The 25,353-nt window shown below is 44.1% G+C and overlaps 1 protein-coding gene and 1 long non-coding RNA gene across 2 annotated transcripts in view; both read left to right on the forward strand.

Annotated features, from left to right (window-relative positions):
• Positions 1–25,353, forward strand: part of LOC149972793 (uncharacterized) — a 548,532-nt gene that overhangs the window by 133,190 nt on the left and 389,989 nt on the right. The gene's annotated exons all lie outside the window — the stretch shown is intronic.
• On the forward strand, positions 4,435–24,073 carry LOC110501294 (importin subunit alpha-4). Its single transcript, XM_090215368.1, has 17 exons — positions 4,435–4,661; positions 10,434–10,478; positions 13,233–13,322; positions 13,958–13,987; positions 14,124–14,176; positions 14,275–14,370; positions 14,976–15,061; positions 15,181–15,267; positions 15,405–15,574; positions 19,746–19,790; positions 21,040–21,171; positions 21,521–21,649; positions 21,840–21,944; positions 22,061–22,130; positions 22,402–22,566; positions 22,659–22,753; positions 22,835–24,073. The coding sequence occupies exons 1-17, from the start codon at positions 4,593–4,595 to the stop codon at positions 22,931–22,933; spliced, it is 1,566 nt and encodes a 521-aa protein (XP_090071494.1). The 5' UTR covers positions 4,435–4,592; the 3' UTR covers positions 22,934–24,073.

Here is a 25,353-nt window from a genome sequence, read left to right on the forward strand (position 1 = left end):
GGTTTTTAGGCCTCCTTGATCACACACACTTTTTCAGTTCTGCCCACAAATTTTCTATAGGATGAGGTCAGGACTTTGTGATGGCCACTCCAATACCTTGACTTTGTTGTCCTTAAGCCATTTTCCACAACTTTTAAGTATGCTTAAAAGTAGTCCATTTGGAAGACCCATTTGAGACCAAGCTTTAACTTCCTGACTGATGTCTTGAGATGTTGCTTCAATATATCCACATAATTGTCGTCCTCATGATGCCATCCATTTTGTGAAGTGCACCAGTCCCTCCTGCAGCAAAGCACCCCCACAACATGATGCTGCCACCCCTGTGCTTCAGTTGAGATGGTGTTCTTCGGCTTGCAAGCATCCCCCTTTTTCCTCCAAGCATAACGATTTTCATTATGGCCAAACAGTTCTATTTGTGTTTCATCAGACCAGAGGACATTTCTCCAAAAAGTACAATCTTTGTCCCCAAGTGCAGTTGCAAACCGTAGTCTGGCTTTTTTATGGCGGTTTTGGAGCAATGGCTTCTTCCTTGCTGAGTGGCCTTTCAGGTTCTGTCGATATAGGAATCGTTTTACTGTGGATATAGATACTTTTGTACCTGTTTCCTACAGCATCTTCACAAGGTCCTTTGCTGTTGTTCTGGGATTGATTTGCACTTTTTTCACCAAAGTACGTTAATCTCTAGGAGACACAACGCATCTCCTTCCTGAGCAGTATTACGGCTGTGTGGTCCATGGTGTTTATACTTGCGTACTATTGTTTGTACAGATGAACGTGGTACCTTCAGGCGTTTAGAAATTGCTCCCAAGGATGAACCAGACTTGTGGAGGTCTACAATTTTTTTTCTGAGTTCTTGGCTGATTTCTTGTCATTTTCCCATGATGTCAAGCAAAGAGGCACTGAGTTTGAAGGTAGGCCTTGAAACACATCCACAGGTACACCTCCAATTGACTCAAATTATGTCAATTAGCCTATCAGAAGCTTCTAAAGCCATGACATCATTGTCTGGAACTTTCCACGCTGTTTAAAGGCACAGTCAAAGTCAGTGAATTATAGTGAAATAATCTGTTTGTAAACAATTGTTGGAAAAATGACTTGAATCATGCACGAAGTAGATGTCCTAAGCGGTTTGTCAAAACTATAGTTTGTTAACAAGAAATTTGTGGAGTGGGTGAAAAACAAGTTTTAATGACTCCAATCTATGTGTATGTAAACTTCCGACCTCAACTGTACTTGTCCTCTTGCTCAGTTGTGTACAGGGGCCTCCCACTCCTTTTTCTATTCTGGTTAGAGCCAGTTTGCGTTGTTCTGTGAAGGGAGTAGTACACAGCGTTGTATGAGATCTTCAGTTTCTTGGTAATTTTTTGCATGGAATAGCCTTCATTTCTCAGAACAAGAATGGACTGACGAGTTTCAGAAGAAAGGGCTTTGTTTCTGGCCATTTTGAACCTGTAATCGAACCCACAAATGCTGATGCTCCAGATACTCACCTAGTCTAAAGAAGGCCAGTTTTATTGCTTCTTTAATCAGAACAACAGTTTTTAGCTGTGCTAACATAATTGCAAAAGGATTTTCTAATGATCAATAAGCCTTTTGAAATGATAAACTTGGATTAGCTAACACAATGTGCCATTGGAACACAGGAGTGATGGTTGCTGATAATAGGCCTCTGTACACCTATGTCGATATTCCATTAAATAAATCAACCGTTTCCAGCTACAATAGTCATTTACAACATTACCAATGTCTACACTGTATTTCTGATCAATTTGATGTTATTTTAACGGACCAAAAAAATGTGCTTTTCTTTCAAAAACAAGAACATTTCGAAGTGACCCCAAACTTTTGAACGGTCGTGTATATGTTTAGGAAAGTTGTAACTATTGTACGAATTGTAAGTCAAAACATATACTACTATACAAATTAATACATATCATATTCATTGGAGTGTCCCATATTTATTTTACACTATGTTACGTCTACCCCAGAGACCAGGTTGCAGCTACATATCATAGACTCTAGACAAATATCTTGTATTGTTTCCCCTTTTTGACAATTTGATGTGAACAGTAAGCACACAAACACTTTACTGGCCTCTCTCTTAGTGCACTAGCTGTGTCATAAACAATATCACTATGTTGTGAATGGGTCAAAATCCTGATGGGAAAAATGTAATTCGCAGTTGCAAATGAGAACTTGTTCTCAACTAGCCTACCTGGTTAAATAAAGGTGAAACAAAAAAAATGGTTAGGCCATGGTACATGAGTCGTAAAGGTGTGTGCATATTTTCAAAAATTGTAATGATTTTACCCTTTAGACCCCAATAGAATTATGGAGTGCTGCTGTAGATTACTGAACACTTTCAAGATAAATATAATTTTGTCACACATTTCAAACAGACATAGTTCAAAAACCAAGAACAAATGACATTTACAAATTACTTTTAAAGAGCACAACCTATTATTTAATATGACACCACATTCATGTCAACAGGAATAACAGTCATTTTGTCTTCCATTGTGTAAAGACACTCACTTTCAAAAAACAATTAGCACGCAACACAACAAAACACTCTAGAGTATTTCAATTGTAGTACATTTGACAAAATGACTTACTCAAAATGTACCAAGTATAATATAATAATATATATAAATAAATGAAATATCCAAAATGTGACAATGTTCAGAAAGTGTTTCAAAACCCACACAAAGTTGGCTATTTGATTGACAATTATTCTTACTTTTGTAACAATGTAAAAATGCAAACAACTATTCAGAGACTATTTAAAAGTGTAGGTAACCTCTCTCAATAAGATTTAGTACAGACCAGGTCTGACACAAAATTTTGAAATAGTAGCCTACTTTGTCAACAATTCAGTGAATGCAACAAGTATTAGATAGAGACAGATAAAGAGAGAAGATACAAAACACAACAACTGTTCAGAGACGATAGAAGATTTGTAGGAGGAATTGTCTGTAGAGCTCAGAGTCAGGAATGTTTTGAGGCACAGATCTGGCCCAAAAAATGTCTGCAGCATTGAAGGTCCCACAGAACACAGTGGCTTCATCATTCTTAAATGGAAGAAGATTGGTACCACCAAGACTCTTCCTAGAGCTGGCCGCCGGGCCAAATTGAGCAATCGGGGGAGAAGGGCCATGGTAAGGGAGGTGACCAAGAAGCCGATGGTCGCTCTGACAGAGCTCCAGAGTTCCTCTGTGGAGATGGGATAACCTTCCAGAAGGACAACCATCTCTGCAGCACTCCACCAATCAGGCCTTTATGGTCGAGTGGCAAGACTGAAGCCCCTCCTCAGTAAAACGCACATGACAGCCCACTTGGAGTTTGCCAAAAAACACCTAAAGACTCTCAAACCATGAGAAACAAGGTTCTCTGGTCTGATGAAACCAAGATTGAAACTCTTTGACCTGAATGCCAAGCGTCGTGTCTGCAGGAAACCTGGCACCATCCCAACGGTGAAGCATGGTGGTTGCAGCATCATGCTGTGGGGATGTTTTTCAGTGGCAGGGACTGGAAGACTAGTCAGAATCGAGGGAAAGATGAACGGAGCAAAGTACAGATAGATCCTTGATGAAAACCTGCTCCAGAGCGCTCAGGACCTCAGACTGGGGCAAAGGTTCACCTTCCAACAGGACAACAACCCTAAGCAAACAGAAAAGACAATGCAGGAGTCTCTGAATGTCCTTGAGGGGCCCAACCAGAGCCCGGACTTGAGGCCGATCGAACTTCTCTGGAGAGACCTCAAAATAGCTGTGCAGAGGAGCTCCCCAGCAAACCTGACATAGCTTGAGAGAATCTGCAGAGAACAATGGGAGAAACTCCCAAAATACAGGTGTGCCAAGTTTATAGCATCATACCCAAGAAGACTTGAGGCTGTAATTGCTGCCAAATGTGCTACAACAAAGTACTGAGTAAAGGGTCTGAATACTTACGTAAATGTGATATTTTTTTATTTGTAATTAATTTGTAAACATTTCTAAAAACCTGTTTTTGCTTTGTCATGTGTGGTATTGTGTGTAGATTGGTGAGGGAAAAAACGATTTAATCCATTTTAGAATAAGACGGTAATGTAATAACATGTGGAAGAAGTAAAGGGGTCTGAATATTTCCCGAAAGCACTCTAAGTGTAGGGTTAGTTCGTGGTGCATATTTAAAATGTTCCCCTTTAAAAAATTGTATCACAAAATGTAACGTGATTAACCACACATACCGCATCGGAGAAGTATGGTGACGAACGATCTCTATGTTGGTGATGCTTTTGCCGCGTTCAAATTCCAGTCGGAACTTGGAAACTCGGATATTTCCGACTTGCATTTTTCGTTGAACGCGACACGTGTATAAGTACAACCAGTTAGCATGTCGGACATTTCCGAGTTTCCTAGTTCCGACTGGCACGTCAACACAGCATCTGTCTCTGTGCGACGTCAGGGAGTCCATCAAAAATAGGACAACCGGTCTCCGAGCTCCTCCCTCTCTGCTGCCGTAGCCGCCCACTCGCTGTACTCCGCCGCGTAGTTGCTCTGTCTTTCACTGGAGATCACGAACGCCGGAGTACTCTGAACCAGCAAACAGCCATGGCAGAAAACGCCGGCTTGGATAACCACCGTATCAAGAGCTTCAAAAACAAGGGACGTGATGTCGAGGTAGGAGTGCACTTGGATAGGGTGGTTTAGACAATGATCCGTGTACGATTTTATTTTAAGACACCGACTATCTTCCCCGGCCTTGTCTGCCAATCTTTTGATGAAGCCTGGCTAGTTAACTAAGTTAGCTAGCTATTCGCCGCCAGCTTGCTGTTGTGTGCTGAGTTTATCCGGAATAGCCTCCGTTTATTCGTCATCATAACGAACGGGCGTGGTTTACGGCCCTTATTCTCCATCAAATAGTTTGAAATGTCAGCCTGTTTCACCGACAACGAAAGGCTCTAGCCTAGGTAACTAACGTTAGCTGATTAACGTTACCTAACTATCGTACCACCGGTTTTGAAAGCAGACTAACAGAGTTGACAGCCCAACTAGCATAATCCAGAGTAGCTAGAGTATATGTCGATAACTAGCTAATCTAGCTGGGTTGGCTATCTATTAGCTAATTAGACCCCCTTGATCACTTGTATTTTTTGCTAGCACCCATATCCAACCATAATTAGACCGATGATTGCGACCCTGCAGTTACGCTTGTTTACATTGACCTACACTGGGGTCGGAACGCAATCAGGGACATAAGGCCTAGCAGGTGCGAGATATGGCTCGGAAAACGTACATCAATGTAGGTGATGGGATATACCACTGTACTCCACGTTTTCCTTGATCGAAAATGATACATGGAGAAGATTGAAATACTGCAAATTTTTCCAGAAAACTTCAATTTCCGTCCTCATTGTCATAGCAGTAGCCACAGCAACCATTTTGGAATGGCATTGTCAGCCAATCCGCTCCTTTGTTGTTCAATGCCATGTGCCATTCCATAATGGCTACTGCGAGCTAGCGTGAGGATGGAATGGCCAGTTTTTCGGGGGAAAACAGCAGTATTTCAACCATTTCGATGTATCAGTTTGGGTAAAGGTAAAATGTACGGTGGTATATCCCATCCCTGCATTGAAGTACATCTTATATCTTGGGTCTGCTCTGCGGTGTCTTAATATAACCTTGATGACCTTCCGATCCCAGTGCAGCTCAGTGTAAACAACAGGATCAACAGCACAGTCAACTGGTGCAGTGCATTAAAATATAATTGTACTCAACATTCTGGCTTCTAAAGCTTGTGAGATTAAATTCTAAAACTTGTGAGATTAAATTTTCCAAACAAATGTATGGCATTAATCTGAGGTATCAGTCTGTCAGGCAAGGTCGGAATCATCCTGCCGTAATGAACTGTGAACTAGCAAGCTAGCCAGCTAAAATTGTAATTTGAACAACGGCCTGTGCAGCAAATATTCTTATGTAGCTAGCTAACTAGGTGAGGATGTTGTTAATTGCTGAATCTGTTTACTTGCCGCTTCCACCATCAATAGCTTGTTATCTGGATTGTTCTGTATCTCGTGGCTGAGTAGTCATCGTCACGAAAGCTGTCATTGTTTTCAGCCGATGCTTGTGGTATTATTAAAAACTATGGCATGCTGACCTCATGCATTGCTAGTGGTTAGCCGTGCCATCTTCGACAATATCACACACATTTCTGTCTTTACAGAGTTGTACAAATAGTAATATTTGGGATACCCCCACTGTATGAATGAATGGGTTTTCTGAGTAATTGTTGAATTAGAGTTGATAGTCTTTGGGAGCCATCTAAAACCATGGAAAGTGGACCCGTCTGTCTCATAGGTTGTTGTTTTGAAGCTGAGAGCCAACGTGACAAACACATGGCTACTATGACAGACATGACCACGTGCGTCACTGGGGCTATTTCGGACATCCTGGTGGTCTGGCTTGGGTTCTTACTGGAGGTACAACCCGATCTATGGCCCTCTAGAGGGGCCAGGAGGTAGAAGCCCCTAAGCAGCACTGATCTACGACCTGGGAGTTATGTGTTCCTGCAATGGTTTTTTAGGATTAGTAAAGAAATGCATCATCCTCCCCCCCTTCAGAATTTAACTTAAGTGTTTCTGCTAGACTTTACAAATAGGCTACTGAGTATGAATACAGTAGCTATTGCTATATGAATGGTAGTCTGCGTGTTTCTACTCTGGCCAAAGTGCTGTTGTCTTGGCAAGGCAACAATGTAGCTTAGTTGAATACAGAAACAGTCTGGCACCCACTCTATAGTACGTCAGTATGGTGAGTACTGGGAAAATCAATCATTGGGGTTTGAACTTGCTCATAACCACAGATCTAGGATGAGGTTACCTAATCCTGACCTTAACTACTAGGATGATCTGAAACTATTTTGACCAATTCTTCTGTTCGACAGTCTCTCGATGAACAGCCTTATGGGATATCATGTGAGATGCAGCCCAGCTTATGGTTGAGCCATGAGCATTACTTATCAGATATCTGTTTTTCTCTGTAAATTCTAACGGGTTTGAACTTGCTCAGTCACTGTTCTGTGCCATAATGTTCACCCCAGTACACCATATCCAGGAGTAACACTCACTGTTGGCTCAGGACACTGCTCACCGGTCAAGCTCACCGGTCAAGCTATGTTTAGACTGTACAGTGCCTTCAGAAACTATTCATACCCCTTGACTTATTCCTCATTTTGTGTTACAGCCTGAATTAAAAAGGGATGAAATATATTTTTTTCTCACCCATCTACACACAATACCCCATGATGACAAAGTGAAAACATTTTTGAAAACATTTAACTAGGCCACTCAGGAACATTCAATGTCATCTTGGTAATCAACTCCAATGTATATTTGGCTTTGTGATTTAGGTTATTGTCCTGCTGCAAAATGAATTTGTCTCCATGTGTCTGTTGGAAAGTGGACTGAACCTGGTTTTCCTCTAGGATTTTGCCTGTGCTTAGCTCTATTCTGGTTCTTTCCATTCTAAACTCCCTAGTCCTTGCCGACGACAAGCCTACCCATAACACGATGCAGCCACCACCATGCTTGAGAATATGAAGCATGTTAATCAGTTACGTGTTGTTGGATTTGCCCCAAACATAACGCTTTGTATTCAATACATAAAGTTAATTTCTTTGCCACATTATTTTGCAGTTTTACTTTAGTGCCTTATTGCAAACCAGATGTATGCGTTGGAATATTTTTTATTCTGTACAGGCTTCCTTTTCCCTGTCATTTATGTTAGTATTGTGGAGTAACTACAGTGCATTTTGAAAGTATTCAGACCCCTAGACCTTTCCCACATTCTGTTACATTACAGCCTTATTCTAAAATTGAATGCATACATGTTCATTAATCTACACCCAATACCCCATAATGACAAAGCAAAAACATATATATTTTTATACATTTCTGCAGATGTATTAAAAATAACTGAAATGACATTTTACACATGTATTCAGACTCTTTACTCAGTACTTTGTTGAAACACCTTTGACAGCAATTACAGCCTTGAGTCTTCTTGCGTATGACACTACAAGCTTGACACCTGTATTTGGAGAATATTTCCCATTCTTCTCTGCTGTTCCTCTCAAGCTCTGTCAGGTTGGATGGAGAGCGTCGCTGCACAGCTATTTTCAGGTCTCCAGAGATGTTAGATTGGGTTCAAGTCCGAGCTCTGGCTGGGTCACTCAAGGACATTCAGAGACTTGTCCCGAAGCCACTCCTGCATTGTCTTGGCTGTGTGCTTAGGGTCGTTGTCCTTTTGACGGTGAACCTTCACCCCAGTATGAGGTCCTGAGCGTTCTGGAGCAGGTTTTCTCTTGTCATCTTCCCTTTGATCCGAACTAGTCTCCCAGTCCCTGCCGCTGAAAAACATCCCCACAGCATGATGCTGCCACGACCACGTTTCACCGTTGGGATGGTGCCAGGTTTCCTCCAGACGTGACGCTTGGCATTCAAACCAAAGAGTTCAATCTTGGTTTCATCAGACCAGAGAATCCCGTTTCTTATGGCCTGAGAGTCTTTTTGGCAAACATCAAGTGGGCTGTCATGTGCCTTCTTTTTTTTTTTTTTACTGAGGAGTGGCTTCCGCCTGGCCACTCGACCATAAAGGCCTGATTGGTTGGAGTGCAGAAGAGATGGTTGTCCTTCTGGAAGATTCTCCACATAGGAACTCTGGAGCTCTGTCAGTGACCATTGGGTTTTTGTTCATCTCCCTGACCAAGACCCCTTTCCCTCGATTGCACAGTCTTGGTGGTTCCGAACTTCTTCCATTTAAGAGTGATGGGGTGGACCTTCAATCCTGCCTCGGAGCTCTATGGACAATTCCTTCGACATCATGGCTTGGTTTTTGCACTAACATGCACTGTCAACTGTGGGACCTTTTTATATAGACAATTTACCACCGGTGGACTCCAATAAAGTTATAGAAACATCTCAAAGATGATCAATGGAAACAGGATGCACCTGAGCTCAATATCAAGTGTCATAGCAAAGGGTCTGAAATACTAAGGTAAATAAGGTATTTCAGTTTAAATGTGCAAACATTTCTAAAAACCTCTTTTCGCTTTGTCATTATGGGGTAATATGTGTAGAGTTGATGAGATTTAGAATAAGGCTGTAACGTAACAAAATGTGGAAAAAGTAAAGGGGTCTGAAGAATTTCCGAATGCACTGTACAATGTTGTTGATCCGTTCTCAGTTTTCGCTTATCATAGCCATTAAACTCTGCAACTGTTTTAAAGTCACGATTGGCCTCGTGGTGAAATCTGAGTAGTTTCTTTACTCTCCGGCAACTGAGTTAGGAAGGACACCTGTGTCTTTGTAGTGACTGGGTGTTTTGAAACACCATCTAGAGTGTAATTCATAGCTTCACCATGCTCAAATGGATATTCAATGTTGCCTTTTATTTTTTCCTCCCCATCTACCGATAGGTGACCTATGCGATAGGTGACCTAGGCATTGGAAAACCTCCCTGGTCTTTGTGGTTGAATCAGTGTTTGAAATTCACTGCTCGGCTGAGGGACCTTAAAATTATCTGTATGTGTGGGGTACAGAGATGAGGTTGTCATACAAAACCAATGTTAAACACTATTATTGCACACAGTGAGTCAATGTGACTTGTTAAGCACGTTTTTACTTCTGAACTTATTTAGGCTTACCATAACCAAGGGGTTGAATACTTGATTCAAGACATTTCAGCTTTTCATTTCAAGTTAATTTGTAAATAAAAATCTAAATTCAGCCATGTGGAAAAGTCCAGGAGTGTGAATACTTTCTGAAGGCCTGTATCTGTTAATCGTGGTCTTCAATCTAATCAGGTGTGTTAGTGCTTGGCTATAACAAAAGCCTGCACAGACCCACACTTGCCCTCTGCTGATCTAGGTGAGACAGGTGCTCTGAGAGAGACCGGTGCTTTGGCTGGGTCAATGTTAGGTTGTTAGAGAAAGGAGAGGGGTATCCTCTAGTTCTCTGCTCCTCAGCCTCCCCAGACAGGGTCAAGCCCAGACCAAGGCTGGGAGGATGTGACTGGCCCACGTGATGTAAGGGGCTATTTAGGATGGCAATATGAACCGCAGCGCACAGTCACAAGATCTGAGACCAGCTCACAGTCATGAGTGGACTAAGAACACATTACCATTACACAAACACACATTGAATAACCTGAACCATTACGATATCAAGTGGTGTGTGTAACTTATGCTTTTTTAGCCTATTGCTTACATATTTTACCCCTCAATTCCTATGTTCTGACCTATACCTATATTACTTTCTAGTATGTTTTCATGCTGCTTCCAAAAGCAAATTGTGCCATTTAAGAAGTCCAGAGAGGGATGTTATGTTTTTAAAATGTGTTATCAGTGAATTATCATGTCTGTCTCATATTGCTCCCTGTGTGTTTGTGTTCCAGACTATGAGAAGACATCGAAATGACGTGACAGTCGAGCTGAGGAAGGTGAGAGAAGAAGCCTAATTTAAAATTTGGTGATGCACAATTTGTAGGCATACTTCCACGGCTCCCTATATTAATATTGACCTCCCTGCTTACCACACACACACACACAGATCTATAGACGGGCTGTTCCTTTCTCACCCTGTGTCTTGACACAGACTTGGTATTCGTCTCAATCCATCCAGAATGATTCCTCTATGGGGGCACTAACCCCAATTTGACCCCCTCATTTTCTGACCATGACCCAAACATGATATTTCACCTCTCTGGATTGGCCTCTGATCCCTGTAAACTGTCTTCTCCCCTTTTCCATAACCGTAAACTAAGTAGTTAGGTTTCTTTGTTTGGCCCACTGCGGTGATTTGCTGCAGGTAGAAATTGCCTTTGTCATTCAGCTGCTCCCTCTAGGCATGGGCGGTATCCAGATTGTCACACTGACCTTGTGCCGTACCTGTATATTTGGTTATAACTGAACACAAAGGGTGCAATTTTCAACCCCCAACTGAGCCTTTTTAATTCGCATGTTAGTAATGCTAACAAGTACATGTAAAATCCCATTGAAAATGCTAACTAGCGCTTTGCAAACATTTTATACAGTCTGACCTAAACTATTTTCAGGACAGACATCCCAGCTCATCCCAGTTATACAAGTAACAAAAATATGCTACCCAGTTTGCTTGACGCACAAAACAAATACTAGACAGGAGGGCTCTTGATCCAGGAGGGGATTCTCTGCTGTTACCAGCAAGCAAAGCTTGATTTAGAAAGAAGCTAACCACTTAGCTAGATAGCTAACAAGCTACTAAATTAGCACACCAAATGCAAAACTGTAGGGCATTTAGCACATTTGATACAGTTATCAGATATCTAACAGGGCTAACTGGGCTAGTTGTGAATTCCACACTGTAACTAGATCACCTGGCTCGTGCTGCACAACAGCGAGTGAGTCACAAGGCTCCGGTCTGTCATTGTTGTGTGCTTGTAAACAAAACACCACGTGAACGGGTACTACCGGGAAGCTTCATAATGAAAAATTATGTGACCGGTGAAATGAAGAAGGCAATCTTCTTTATCTCCCAACATATTGCACAAGTTGGCTGCAGGTATTTACTTAAAAAGTAGCTAGAAATATAAAAACAAAAAATCCAAGGAATAGTTTCAATGGTATTGAAAAACCATCCCGTGGCTATTTCCAAATATATGGTGTACCGTCCCTCCACATGCCCACTACCCTTCGCCTTGATCTGCATACCTATGTAATGTCACTGTACTATCCAGACTTGGTGATCATTAACAGACTACATCATCAGGATGCTGAAACCTACATTAGATGGCAGTCCATGGAGATTAGCAGAGATTTACAAGAATATCCAGATGTGATCTATCCTGAGGTGCTCGCTGTGCTTGCCTGTTTGATGTGGATGCCTAAATCGGAACCGTGTAATGGCTACAATACACCCAATTAGTATGGTTGTCATGCATTTACTTACACCTTTGTAATAGGGGTGCACAATGAATCAAATTTTAATAGAAATTGCAATATTGACATGTGCAACGCCATGAATGTAACATTCAAATATAATAAGGGTCCCCTGGGAAACTTTGACCCTGGAACACTTTGTCACAACTTCTACTCTACCTGTCTTTGTCATTAGTTGTCATGCCACACAATGCCAACCATAGAATCGGAATACCAATTGTATTTTTATGATTCCAACAGTTCACCCAAGTGTTTTGATCAAAATCGCAGTCACAATATTTTCTTTTAAAAAAGACTGTTAAATGATGTGCCCATATCGTGCAGCCCTGTGTTGTAAAGAGCAAGAGACTGAAGGGTTTCTCTTCTCCTCTCCGGTGATTGGCAGGTATCCCTGTCACTCATACATCCAACAATTCGCTGCTCTCATGTTGACTTGGTGATCTCTCTGACACGAGTCCCCTGGTCATGGCTTTGAATCTTACTTTCCCCTCCCCTAACTCTTTCTTCCTCCGTGAAAACCCCCTAAGGGCTTTGACACACTCCTCACTCTCCTTCCTCTTCACATGTTTTTTTTCTTCCTCTGAGGTTAAAACAATCGCCTGTAGTCGTTGCTAAGTTACCATTGAGGAAAAGAGGCAGACATGGCTAGGAACTAGTTTAGGGCCTAATTCAGTGAGAGAGCGAAAAAGAAAGAGCCGAGTTAGTGTGCTGCTGTAGTCTGGCTGCACATTCCATTATGCCAGAGCAGAGAGCAGCGCCGCGATGGTTCGTCACCAGCAGTGACGCACGGCCCAGCACTGCAGCACACACTGGAATGTAGGCCAAGGGATTCTCCTCCCTCCCTCCCTTCCACTGACTCACATGCCGACCGGCTGTGTCTGTCTTTTTCACGCTCTATTCAACACCAATATGGGTGTGTCTCACTGTGCCTGCTCCTCAACTTTCTAGGAGTGTATGCCTTTGTTTTTTTGTGTGTTTTTAATTGGGGTGTTTTGATTAGTGTGTCTCTGTAAAGTTTAGTAACTATAGGGGACATCCCCCATAACAACACCGGGTTTGTGCTTAGGCTCTCCGTACAGGGGACAAAGGTTCCAGAGATGACCCCAACATACACCAGTACACACACATTCTAGGGATGCGAGGGCCAGCTGTTTTTCGACCTATATCTATCTCACAGTCACAAGAAGTTTGCTGTAGGAGTTTGCACTGCTACTCTGTCGCGTATTTGAATATTCATCAGTGTTTTGTTCTCTTGTCCCTCCCCTCTCTTCCGTCAGAACAAACGAGACGAGCATCTCCTGAAGAAGAGGAATGTCCCACAGGAGGACAGTCTGGAGGACTCCGACTTCGACTCCGACTTCAAAGGGGTATGTGGGATGTCTGTGTGTTCCACTTTAGCGACCCATTTGCCATTGCAGTAGGATGAGAGACTTGTTCCAGATAGAGAATCTAGGCAGTAGATTTCTGTCTGTTTGGACAGGGCAGGTGTTGCCATTCCTCCCGAAGAGCTACTGGCATTGGACATTGTCAGCTCTATACAATATATTTCTATGTATGATGTTGTAATCTAGACATGCGTCCTTAAGCCCCCCTGGTCTCTCCAATGCCCCCATGGCTTCTCTAGGGTTTGTATAATATATCGTGCTCAAAGCCTTGTCAACCTGCTGACTGAAGCCCTGTCATTGAGCTAATGAGATGAGGAATAGGACCTGACCTGACCTAGCTGCTACCAGGTGATGTATGGTTATGATGGAGTAGCATGGCATTCTCAGCCTGTGAGCTCATTCAGCCTCAACCAGCCAGCCAACACAGCACTGTGAAAACACTGGCGTGTGGAGCGAGACCGAGAGGGACAGACTGTGTGTGTATCAATGACATGTTGACCGATCAGTGTGAATTAGCCAGATGTTAATGTGAATTGTATCCCCTTCCCCCATGTTGTTGATGTTGTTGATCTGTAACTTGGTACTGATTGTGTTCCATCCCTTCCCACTCTTTGCAGCAAAACATCACACTAGAGGCCATCTTACAGGTAAGGCTCAACTTTATGTACAAAGAAGTGATAAACTCCTATCCTTCGGTGCCGTTTGTTCTCCCTCCGATTCTCTCCCTGTCTCCCTCGTCCTGTGAGAGTGTGGTGCTGTAACTTGTTCTCTGTTTTTCTGAAGAACGCCACCAGTGATAATGCTGTGGTCCAGCTTAGTGCCGTACAGGCTGCCAGGTAAGTGTGTGTGAGACCTCTTCTCAGTTTTGAACCTCTCGTCCTGTTTTGTATTCCATGATTGAAACATGACTTTTTCTTGTTTTTGTGTCTGTCAGAAAACTCCTCTCCAGTGACAGAAACCCTCCCATTGATGACTTGATAAAGTCTGGCATCCTGCCCATCTTAGTCAAATGTCTGGAGAGAGACGACAAGTGAGTCTGCTGATGCGTTAACCCAATGTCCTCCCCTGGATGGTCTCTACTAATGCACTGTTTGTACATTTTTTTACTGGAATTACTGAAGACTGGCTAGGATACATGATGTAGAGGGGCTACTAGTGTGTGTGTGTGTGTGTGTGTGTGCGAGGCACAGGGTGGTCTGTTGGCCCTGCCGTCCGGTGCCAATCCAAATAAAAGAGCATTCCTGTCCTCTGGATTTCCCCCATTCCCAGGACCTCGTTGTGTTCAGGGCCAAACACAAACACACACAGGACCTTGTGGTCATGAAGGGGACAGATGTGCGCACACACCCAGGAGTCAGTACAGGAGGGCGCAGGGGTTGGAGGGTTACTATAGCGATGAGCTGCGGATGCACAGCTGTCATGGCGACTGCTGCAGTCTGTCAGACAGACACTGAATTCCTGGAGCACAGAGGGCACTGCAACCAAACACACCATTGTTTACACACACATTGTGTGTGTTTGTGTGGACTGAAGAGGAGGAAGAAGCAAGGGCAGGGTTAGGAGAAAGATGCGTTCATGTTAATGGAAGCCCTAGAATGATCTTTCTCACTCTCCCCCCTCCTTTCTCTCCTCCAGTCCGTCTCTTCAGTTTGAGGCAGCCTGGGCCCTGACCAACATAGCGTCTGGCACGTCACAACAGACCCAGGCTGTGGTCAAGTCCAGTAAGTTCACCCTGCGGTCATTCTGCTCCGCTGTTATTCTGACTGTCTGGGCTTCGCTAATGTTTATCTTTGTGTGTGTTAAATTGTCAATTCCTAACGGTGTTTGTACTCATGTACAGATGCTGTTCCCCTGTTCCTGCGTCTGCTCCACTCTCCCCATCACAATGTGTGTGAACAGGCCGTGTGGGCGCTAGGCAACATCATAGGTGAGTATGGCTGATACAGTTAACACATCATTAAAGTTGTGTTTGTGTGTTTCTTCTGTAATGACTAACCATGTGACCGGACCAGGAAAAACTGGTGCCCCAATGATGGCCTTTGACCTGTGATGCTCCTCCTCCAGGCGACGGGCCACAGTGCAGGGATTACGTCATCTCCCTGGGCGTGGTCAAGCCCCTGCTGTCCTTCATTAACCCCTCCATCCCCATCACCTTCCTCCGTAACGTCACCTGGGTCATTGTCAACCTCTGCCGCAACAAGGACCCACCGCCCCCCATGGAGACAGTACAGGAGGTATGTGTGTGTTCTGATCAAAATGCAAATAGTCTGGGTGGCCATTTGTTCAATTGTTCAGCGGTCTTATCGCTTGGGGGTAGAAGCTGTTAAGGAGCCTTTTGGTCCCAGACTTGGCTCTCTGGCACCGCTTGCCGCCTGGTTTGGCACCCTCTGTAGCGCCTTACGGTCAGGTGCCAAGAGGTTGCCAAACCAGGCGGTGATGCTACCGGTCAGCATGCTCTCAATGGTGCAGCTGTACAATTTTTTTGAGGTTCTTGGGACCCATGCCAAATCTCTTCAGTCTCCTTAGGGGGAAAGGGCATTGTCGTGCCCTCTTCACGACTGTCTTTGTGTGTTTGGACAATAATAGTTTGTTGGTGATGTGGACACCAAGGAACTTGAAACTTTCCGCCCGCTCGACTACAGACCCGTCGATGTGAATGGGGGCGTGTTCGGCACTCCTTTTCCTGTAGTCCACGATCAGCTCCTTTGTCTTGACTACGTTGGGGGAGAGGTTGTTGTCCTGGCACCACACTGCCAGATCTCTGACCTCCTCCCTATAGGCTGTCTTATTGTTGTCGGTGATGAGGCCTACCGGTTGTGTTGTCAGCAGACTTAATGATGGTGTTTGAGTCGTTCTTGGCCATGCCGTCGTGGGTGACCCAGGGAGTACATTAAGGGACTAAGCACGCACCCCTGAGGGGCCCCTGTGTTGAGGATCAGTGTGGCGGATGTGTTGTTGCCTACCCTTATTACCTGGGGGCGGCACGTCAGGAAGTCCAGGATCCAGTTGCAGAGGGAGGTGTTTAGTCCCAGGGTCCTTAGCTTAGTGATGAGCTTGGAGGGCACTATGGTGTAGAATGTTGAGCTGTAGTCAATGAACAGCATTCTCACACAGCTAGTGCTCTCATGTACGCTTCAGTGTTGCTTACCTCGACGCAAGCATAAAAGGCATTTACAGTGCCTTGCGAAAGTATTCGGCCCCCTTGAACTTTGCGACCTTTTGCCACATTTCAGGCTTCAAACATAAAGATATAAAACTGTATTTTTTTGTGAAGAATCAACAACAAGTGGGACACAATCATGAAGTGGAACGACATTTATTGGATATTTCAAACTTTTTTAACAAATCAAAAACTGAAAAATTGGGCTTGCAAAATTATTCAGCCCCCTTAAGTTAATACTTTGTAGCGCCACCTTTTGCTGCGATTACAGCTGTAAGTCGCTTGGGGCATGTCTCTATCAGTTTTGCACATCGAGAGACTGACATTTTTTCCCATTCCTCCTTGCAAAACAGCTCGAGCTCAGTGAGGTTGGATGGAGAGCATTTGTGAACAGCAGTTTTCAGTTCTTTCCACAGATTCTCGATTGGATTCAGGTCTGGACTTTGACTTGGCCATTCTAACACCTGGATATGTTTATTTTTGAACCATTCCATTGTAGATTTTGCTTTATGTTTTGGATCATTGTCTTGTTGGAAGACAAATCTCCGTCCCAGTCTCAGGTCTTTTGCAGACTCCATCAGGTTTTCTTCCAGAATGGTCCTGTATTTGGCTCCATCCATCTTCCCATCAATTTTAACCATCTTCCCTGTCCCTGCTGAAGAAAAGCAGGCCCAAACCATGATGCTGCCACCACCATGTTTGACAGTGGGGATGGTGTGTTCAGCTGTGTTGCTTTTACGCCAAACATAACGTTTTGCATTGTTGCCAAAAAGTTCAATTTTGGTTTCATCTGACCAGAGCACGTTCTTCCACATGTTTGGTGTGTCTCCCAGGTGGCTTGTGGCAAACTTTAAACGACACTTTTTATGGATATCTTTAAGAAATGGCTTTCTTCTTGCCACTCTTCCATAAAGGCCAGATTTGTGCAATATACGACTGATTGTTGTCCTATGGACAGAGTCTCCCACCTCAGCTGTAGATTTCTGCAGTTCATCCAGAGTGATCATGGGCCTCTTGGCTGCATCTCTGATCAGTCTTCTCCTTGTATGAGCTGAAAGTTTAGAGGGACGGCCAGGTCTTGGTAGATTTGCAGTGGTCTGATACTCCCATTTCAATATTATCGCTTGCACAGTGCTCCTTGGGATGTTTAAAGCTTGGGAAATCTTTTTGTATCCAAATCCGGTTTAAAACTTCTTCACAACAGTATCTCGGACCTGCCTGGTGTGTTCCTTGTTCTTCATGATGCTCTCTGCGCTTTTAACGGACCTCTGAGACTATCACAGTGCATGTGCATTTATACGGAGACTTGATTACACACAGGTGGATTGTATTTATCATCATTAGTCATTTAGGTCAACATTGGATCATTCAGAGATCCTCACTCAACTTCTGGAGAGAGTTTGCTGCACTGAAAGTAAAGGGGCTGAATAATTTTGCACGCCCAATTTTTCAGTTTTTGATTTGTTAAAAAAGTTTTAAATATCCAATAAATGTCGTTCCACTTCATGATTGTGTCCCACCTGTTGTTGATTCTTCACAAAAAATGACAGTTTTATCTTTATGTTTGAAGCCTGAAATGTGGCAAAAGGTCGCAAAGTTCAAGGGGGCCGAATACTTTCGCAAGGCACTGTAGCCTGTCTGGTACTCTCGTGTCACTGGGCAGCTCGCAGCTGGGTTTCCATTTGTTGTCCGTAATAGTTTGCAAGCCCTGCCACTTCCGACGAGCGTCGGAGCCGGTGTAGTAGGATTCAATCTTTGTCCTGTATTGATGCTTTGCCTGTTTGCTGGCTCGTCTGAGGGCCGGATTTCTTATATAAGCGTCTGGCTCCTTGAAAGCGGCAGCTCTGGCTCGGTGCAGATGTTGCCTGTAATCCATGGCTTATGTATGTACAGTCACTTATTGACGAGAACGATGACTGAGGTGGTGTACTCAATGCCATTGGATGAGTCCCAGAACATATTCCAGTATGTGCTAGCAAAACAGTCCTGTAGTCCACGTCATCTGACCACGTCCGTATTGAGTGAGTCACTGGTACTTCCTGCTTTAGTTTTTGCTTGTAAGCAGGAAACAGGAGGATATAATTATGGTCAGATTTGCCAAATGGAGGGTGAGGGAAAGCTTTGCATGCGTCTCTGTGTGGAGTAAAGGTGGTCTAGGTTTTTTTTTCCCCCTCTGGTTGCACATGTAACATGCTGGTAGAAATGAAGTAAAATCTATTTTATGTTTTCCTGTGTTAAAGTCCCAGGCCACTGGGAGCGCCGCTTCTGGATGAGCATTTTGTTGTTTGCTTATGGCCTTATACAGCTCGTTGAGTGTGGTTCTGGTTTGTCTTATACAGCTCGTTGAGTGTGGTTCTGGTTTGTCTTATACAGCTCGTTGAGTGTGGTTCTGGTTTGTCTTATACAGCTCGTTGAGTGTGGTCTTAGTGCCAGCATCGGTTTGTGGTGATAAATGACGGCTCCGAAAAATAGTGTGATCTGCAGCTTATAATGAGATAAGCAATACCTCGAGACATTGCGCACCAGTTACTATTGACAAATAAGACACACGCCACCACCCCTCGTCTTACCGGAGGTAGCTGTTCAGTCCTGCCGGTGCACGGAAAACCCAGCCAGCTCTATATTATCCATGTCGTCGTTCAGCCACGACTCAGTCAAACAACATAAGGTATTGGTAGGATAGTCTCGAACGGAGCTCATCCAGTTTATTCTCCAGTGATTGCACGTTGGCCAAAAGAACAGATAGTAGAGGCGGGTTACCCACACGCCAACAAATTCTCACAAGGCACCCGGATCTGCACCTGCTGTATTACGTATTTTTCTTCTTGCGAATGAAGGGGATTTGGGCCTGGTCCGGGAGAAACAGTATATCCTTCATGTCAGACTCATTAAAGAAAAAAATCTTTGTCCAGTTCGAGGTGAGTAATCGCTGTTCTGATATCCAGAAGATCGTTTCAGTCGTAAGAGACGGTAGCAGCAACATTATGTACAAAATAAGTTACAAACGATGTGAAAAAACACACAAAATAGCATTATTGGTTAGGAGCCTGTAAAAACGCCAGCCATCTCCTCCAGTGCCATTAGGTATTCCAATTTATGAGTAGAGTTATAGTGGTGCTTTCTACAGCTAGTCAGACAAATCACGTATAACTAGGGGGAATGTTTTACTGCATGACTTTACATGGCCACATTTCCAGTCTGCTTTTGACACTCCTCTCTCCACTTGTTTTTTGTCTCTTTCCCAGCTGCTCCCAGCGCTGTGTGTTCTTATATACCACACAGATATAAATGTAAGTATGAGAGCATACAGTCCCTTCAAATTATTCACACCCTTTGATCTATTCCACATTGTGTTGATACAGCCTGAATTGAAAATTGATTAAATACTTCTTTTTTTAAAAATGTTTAAATCTCACCCATCTACACACAATACCCCATAATGACAAAGTGAAAAAAAGACATATTTTCACATTTATTGAAAATGAAATGCAGGAACATATCTAATTAATTAACATAGGTATTCAAACCCCTGAGTCAATACTTTGTAGAAGCACCTTTGGCAGCCAATACAGGTGTGTGTCATTCTGGGTATGTCTCTAAGAGCTTTCCACACCTGGATTATGCAACTTTTGCCCATTATTTTATTTTTATTTTATTAAAAAATATATATATATATTTTCAGAATTCTTCAAGCCCTGTCAAATTGATTGTTGATCATTGCTAGATAACCATTTTCAGTTCTTGACATACAGTTTTGACCTAAATCTACTTAAAAATCTAACTCGGCCACTCACTACAATGTTGTTGATCCATCCTCAGTTTTCTCCTGTAACTGTTTTAAAGTCACCATTGGCCTCATGGTGTAATCCCTGAGCGATTTTCCTTCCTCTCCGGCAACTGAGTCAGGACGCCTGTATCTTTTGTAGTGACTGGGTGTATTAATAACTTCATAATGCTCAACGGGATATTCAGTGTCTGCTTTAATTTTTTACCCATCTACCAAGGCATTGGAAAACCTCTCTGGTCTTTGTGGTTGAATATGTTTGAAATTCCCTGCACTACTAAGGGACCTTAAAGATAATTGTATGTGCTGGGTACGGAGATGAGGTAGTCACATTAAATTATAATTATTATTATTATTGCACACGGAGTGAGTCCATGCAACTTACGTGACTTGTTAAGCAAGTTTTTACTCCTGAACTTATTTAGGCTTGCATAACAAATGGGTTGAATACTTATTGACTGAAGACATTTCAGCTTTTCATTTTTTATTAATTTGTAAATGTTTTGAATAAGTTAATTGCACTTTGACATTATGGGGTATTGTCGTGTGTAGGCCAGTGACAAATGTCAATTTAATACATTTTGGCTGTAACACCAAAATGTGGAAAAAGTCCAGGGGTGTGAACACTTTCTGAAAGCACTGCACGTCTATTACAACTAAATGAACGGTTTTGCTTTGACATCATGTCTAAGCCCTACCATACCATTTGTGAACAACACTTATTGGACTCCTTGGTTTACGCGGTGTGTTTGTAGATCCTTGTGGATACGGTGTGGGCGCTGTCCTACCTGACAGACGGTGGGAACGAGCAGATTCAGATGGTGATAGACTCTGGCGTGGTCCCCTTCCTTGTCCCCCTGCTCAGCCACCAGGAGGTCAAAGTTCAGGTAAGGAGTCAACTGATAACATTGTGATTTTAGAAGACTGTAACAAACTTGGGTGTGGTGTACTTATAAAATGCATAATTTCCTACCTCCTTCCTATCTGGAAGAAGAAAGAAACACTGATTTACTAAGATTGGATTGATTAAAGCAACAAATCTTGGATCTACCGATCACTATGGGTAGGAGTTTTTTCAGAAAAATGCTGCCATATGTTCAGGAAAAGCTCAGTGATTTTATTTCAAGGGAAGGAGGAAATTATGCATTTTATAAGTAATACATTCAGGGTGTTCTATGCATTTTCTTAAACGCTGACATTGTGGGTGTTGACTTGCTGTGATGTCACTTCCTGCAGACGGCTGCTCTGAGGGCGGTGGGGAATATTGTGACTGGGACAGACGAGCAGACACAGGTGGTGCTCAACTGTGACGTCCTCTCCCACTTCCCCAACCTGCTCACACACCCCAAAGAAAAGATCAACAAGGTAGAACACGCACACTCTCCTAGGAGAGGGAACGGGAAAGTCCAGGGAAACTGGGAGGAGGGAAGGCGCTTAGGTCAAGGCTTTTCTACGATTGTCCTGCCATTAAGAAGTTGTTTGGTTTGACTGCGTGTGGCTAGACTGTTAACAGAAAGTGTTCTGGCATAACCGCATGTGATTGGTTCGTTTACAGGAAGCAGTGTGGTTCTTGTCCAATATCACGGCTGGGAACCAGCAGCAGGTTCAGGCAGTGATCGACGCAGGACTCGTCCCCTTGATCATCCACCAACTGGCCAAGGTGAGAGCCGTGGTGTGTGGTTGGTGTGTGCGTTTGTCTGTGCGAGAGATGATATTTCTGTCATTGCTGTGTTGTGCTGAGTTGTTCTGTAGTGCTGACAGCCTGTGTGTCTGCAGGGGGACTTTGGCACTCAGAAGGAGGCAGCATGGGCCATCAGCAACCTCACCATCAGCGGCAGGAAAGACCAGGAAAGTAACACACACACACACACACACACACACACTGCAACCTCCATATCAGCCAGACTATTGACTTGGACAGAGGTACAAGAGGCAGGTACAGGGCTAGCACTGTCAGGCTAGGGCCTCTGTAGCTGGAGCATTCATACCAGTGAGTTTATGAACTAGTAGGCTGTCACCCAGTGACTGAACCTGATACAATCACACGTGTCAGGAGCTATTTGTCCGAAATTCTTACTGCTGTATTCAGTTCTGTATTTTCTGATATGTTGATGTGTAGGTGGAGTACCTGGTGCAGCAGAATGTGATCCCTCCGTTCTGCAGCCTGCTGTCAGTGAAGGACTCCCAAGTGGTTCAGGTGGTCCTAGACGGCCTCAAGAACGTCCTTATCATGGCCGGGGACGAGGCCAGCACCATCGCTGAGATCATAGAGGAGTCTGGAGGTGTGTGTGTGTGTAAATTGTCATCATGGCTGAAGGTGTGTGAGGGGGGACGTTTCTGTCGTCTGACTGTGCCTCCACTGCTCTGCTCTAAGGTCTGGAGAAGATAGAAAATCTGCAGCAACATGAGAATGAGGACATCTACAAATTAGCCTTCGAGATCATCGACCAGTACTTCTCAGGCGATGATGTGAGTTTTATAAAACAGACACACTCACTCACTCACTCACTCACTCACTCACTCCTCTTACCTTTCTTCTTTCTCCCTCAGATTGACGAGGATCCCAGTTTAATTCCTGAAGCCACCCAAGGGGGGACCTTCAACTTTGACCCCGCCTCCAACCTGCAGACGAAGGAGTTCAAGTTCTAGGAGCCGGTTCATCAAGCAGCACGGGTACTGTCAAACCCACCTCAGACATTCATCCACCTATCTCTCCACCAAACTGGCAACTTGCTACAGAAGGATTGTACACACCTGCTATTACTTCAACATGGTCACCCATCTTGTAATTGAAGGATTCACCCCACCGCCACCACCGCTACAATACACCTCTGTACTGAAGGATCCCTAACAACTACCACTATTCATCACAACCGGGTAACCCAGACGGGTCCAGGTAATTCATCCAGCACCAATACAATCTGATCTCAGGCAGTCGTAGCCGATGCTTTGAAATGTCATGTGAAAATCATATGGACGGAAGAAAAAGCCTGATGGGGCAATATTTTTGAATTGCCAAATATCACGCTCTACACGTACACACGCACAAAAACACAGTTGAAGACACTTGGGAAGAATTTGTGCAGACTTGTTTTAGAAGCCAATATATCACAGATGGGGAAAGGATACTGATGTTTGTTTGCGGGTTTGTTTTGTGCTTCACCTCTGGATTGTCCTTGGATTCTCATTCTCCCTCAGTCACACACACACACACAGTGACTCTCAGACACACACACACACTAAGTCACTCTCACAGACACACATACACACACAGTCACTCTCACACACACAGTCACTCTCACAGACAGTCACTCTCACAGACAGTCACTCTCACAGACAGTCACTCTCACAGACAGTCACTCTCACAGACAGTCACTCTCACAGACAGTCACTCTCACAGACAGTCACTCTCACAGACAGTCACTCTCACAGACAGTCACTCTCACAGACACTCTCACAGACACAGTCACTCTCACAGACACAGTCACTCTCACAGACACACACACACACACACACACACACACAGAAGTACTCTCAGACACACAGTCACTCACACACACACACACACACACACACACACACACACACACACAGACACACACACACACAGTCACACACACAGTCACACACACACAGTCACTCTCACAGACACACAGTCACTCTCACAGACACACAGACACACACACACACAGTCACACACACAGTCACACACACAGTCACACACACAGTCACACACACAGTCACACACACAGTCACACACACAGTCACACACACAGTCACACACACACAGTCACACACACACAGTCACACACACAGTCACACACACACACAGTCACACACACACACACACAGTCACACACACACACACACAGTCACTCTCACACACACACAGTCACTCTCACACACACACACACACACACAGTCACTCTCACACAGACACACACACACACACACACAGTCACACACACACACACACACACAGACACACACACACAGTCACACACACACACACACAGTCACACACACACACACACAGTCACACACACACACACACAGTCACACACACAGTCACACACACAGTCACACACACAGTCACACACACACACACACACACACAGTCACACACACACACACACACACACAGTCTCACACACACACACACACACAGTCACTCTCACACACACACACACACAGTCACTCTCACACACACACACACACAGTCACTCTCACACACACACACACAGACACACACACACAGTCACACACACACACACACACACAGACACAGACACACACACACACAGTCACACACACACACACAGTCACACACACAGTCACATACACACACACACACACAGTCACACACAGTCACACACACAGTCACTCTCACACACACACACACACAGTCACTCTCTCACACACACACACAGTCACACACACACACACACAGTCACTCTCACACACACAGTCACACACACACACACACAGTCACTCTCACACACACACACAGTCACACACACACAGTCACTCTCACAGACACACACACACACACACACACACACACACAGTCACACACACACAGTCACTCACACACACAGTCACTCACACACACAGTCACACACACACACACAGTCACTCTCTCACACACACACACACACACACACACAGTCACTCTCTCACACACACACACACAGTCACACTCACACACACACAGTCACACACACACACAGTCACTCACACACACACACACAGAAGTACTCTCACAGACACACAGTCACTCTCACAGACACACAGTCACTCTCACAGACACACACACACACACACACACACACACACAGTCACACACACACAGTCACTCACACACACAGTCACTCACACACACAGTCACACACACACACACAGTCACTCTCTCACACACACACACACACACACACACACAGTCACTCTCTCACACACACACACACAGTCACTCTCTCACACACACACAGTCACTCTCTCACACAGTCACTCTCTCACACACACACACAGTCACTCTCTCACACACACACACAGTCACACACACACACACA

Source organism: Oncorhynchus mykiss, chromosome 22, assembly GCF_057628025.1.
Source record: "Oncorhynchus mykiss isolate SJ-2025 chromosome 22, ASM5762802v1, whole genome shotgun sequence".
Classification (NCBI taxonomy): Eukaryota; Metazoa; Chordata; class Actinopteri; order Salmoniformes; family Salmonidae; genus Oncorhynchus; species Oncorhynchus mykiss.

What these genes read in the sequence shown, in the direction of transcription:
- LOC110501294 (XM_090215368.1), top strand. Translation starts at nt 4,593, where the DNA reads ATGGCAGAAAACGCCGGCTTGGATAACCACCGTATCAAGAGCTTCAAA. An exon ending in CCATGGAGACAGTACAGGAG is followed by an intron (nt 15,575 to 19,745) that starts GTATGTGTGTGT and finishes TCTCTTTCCCAG; the next exon opens with CTGCTCCCAGCGCTGTGTGT. An exon ending in AGTACTTCTCAGGCGATGAT is followed by an intron (nt 22,754 to 22,834) that starts GTGAGTTTTATA and finishes TTTCTCCCTCAG; the next exon opens with ATTGACGAGGATCCCAGTTT.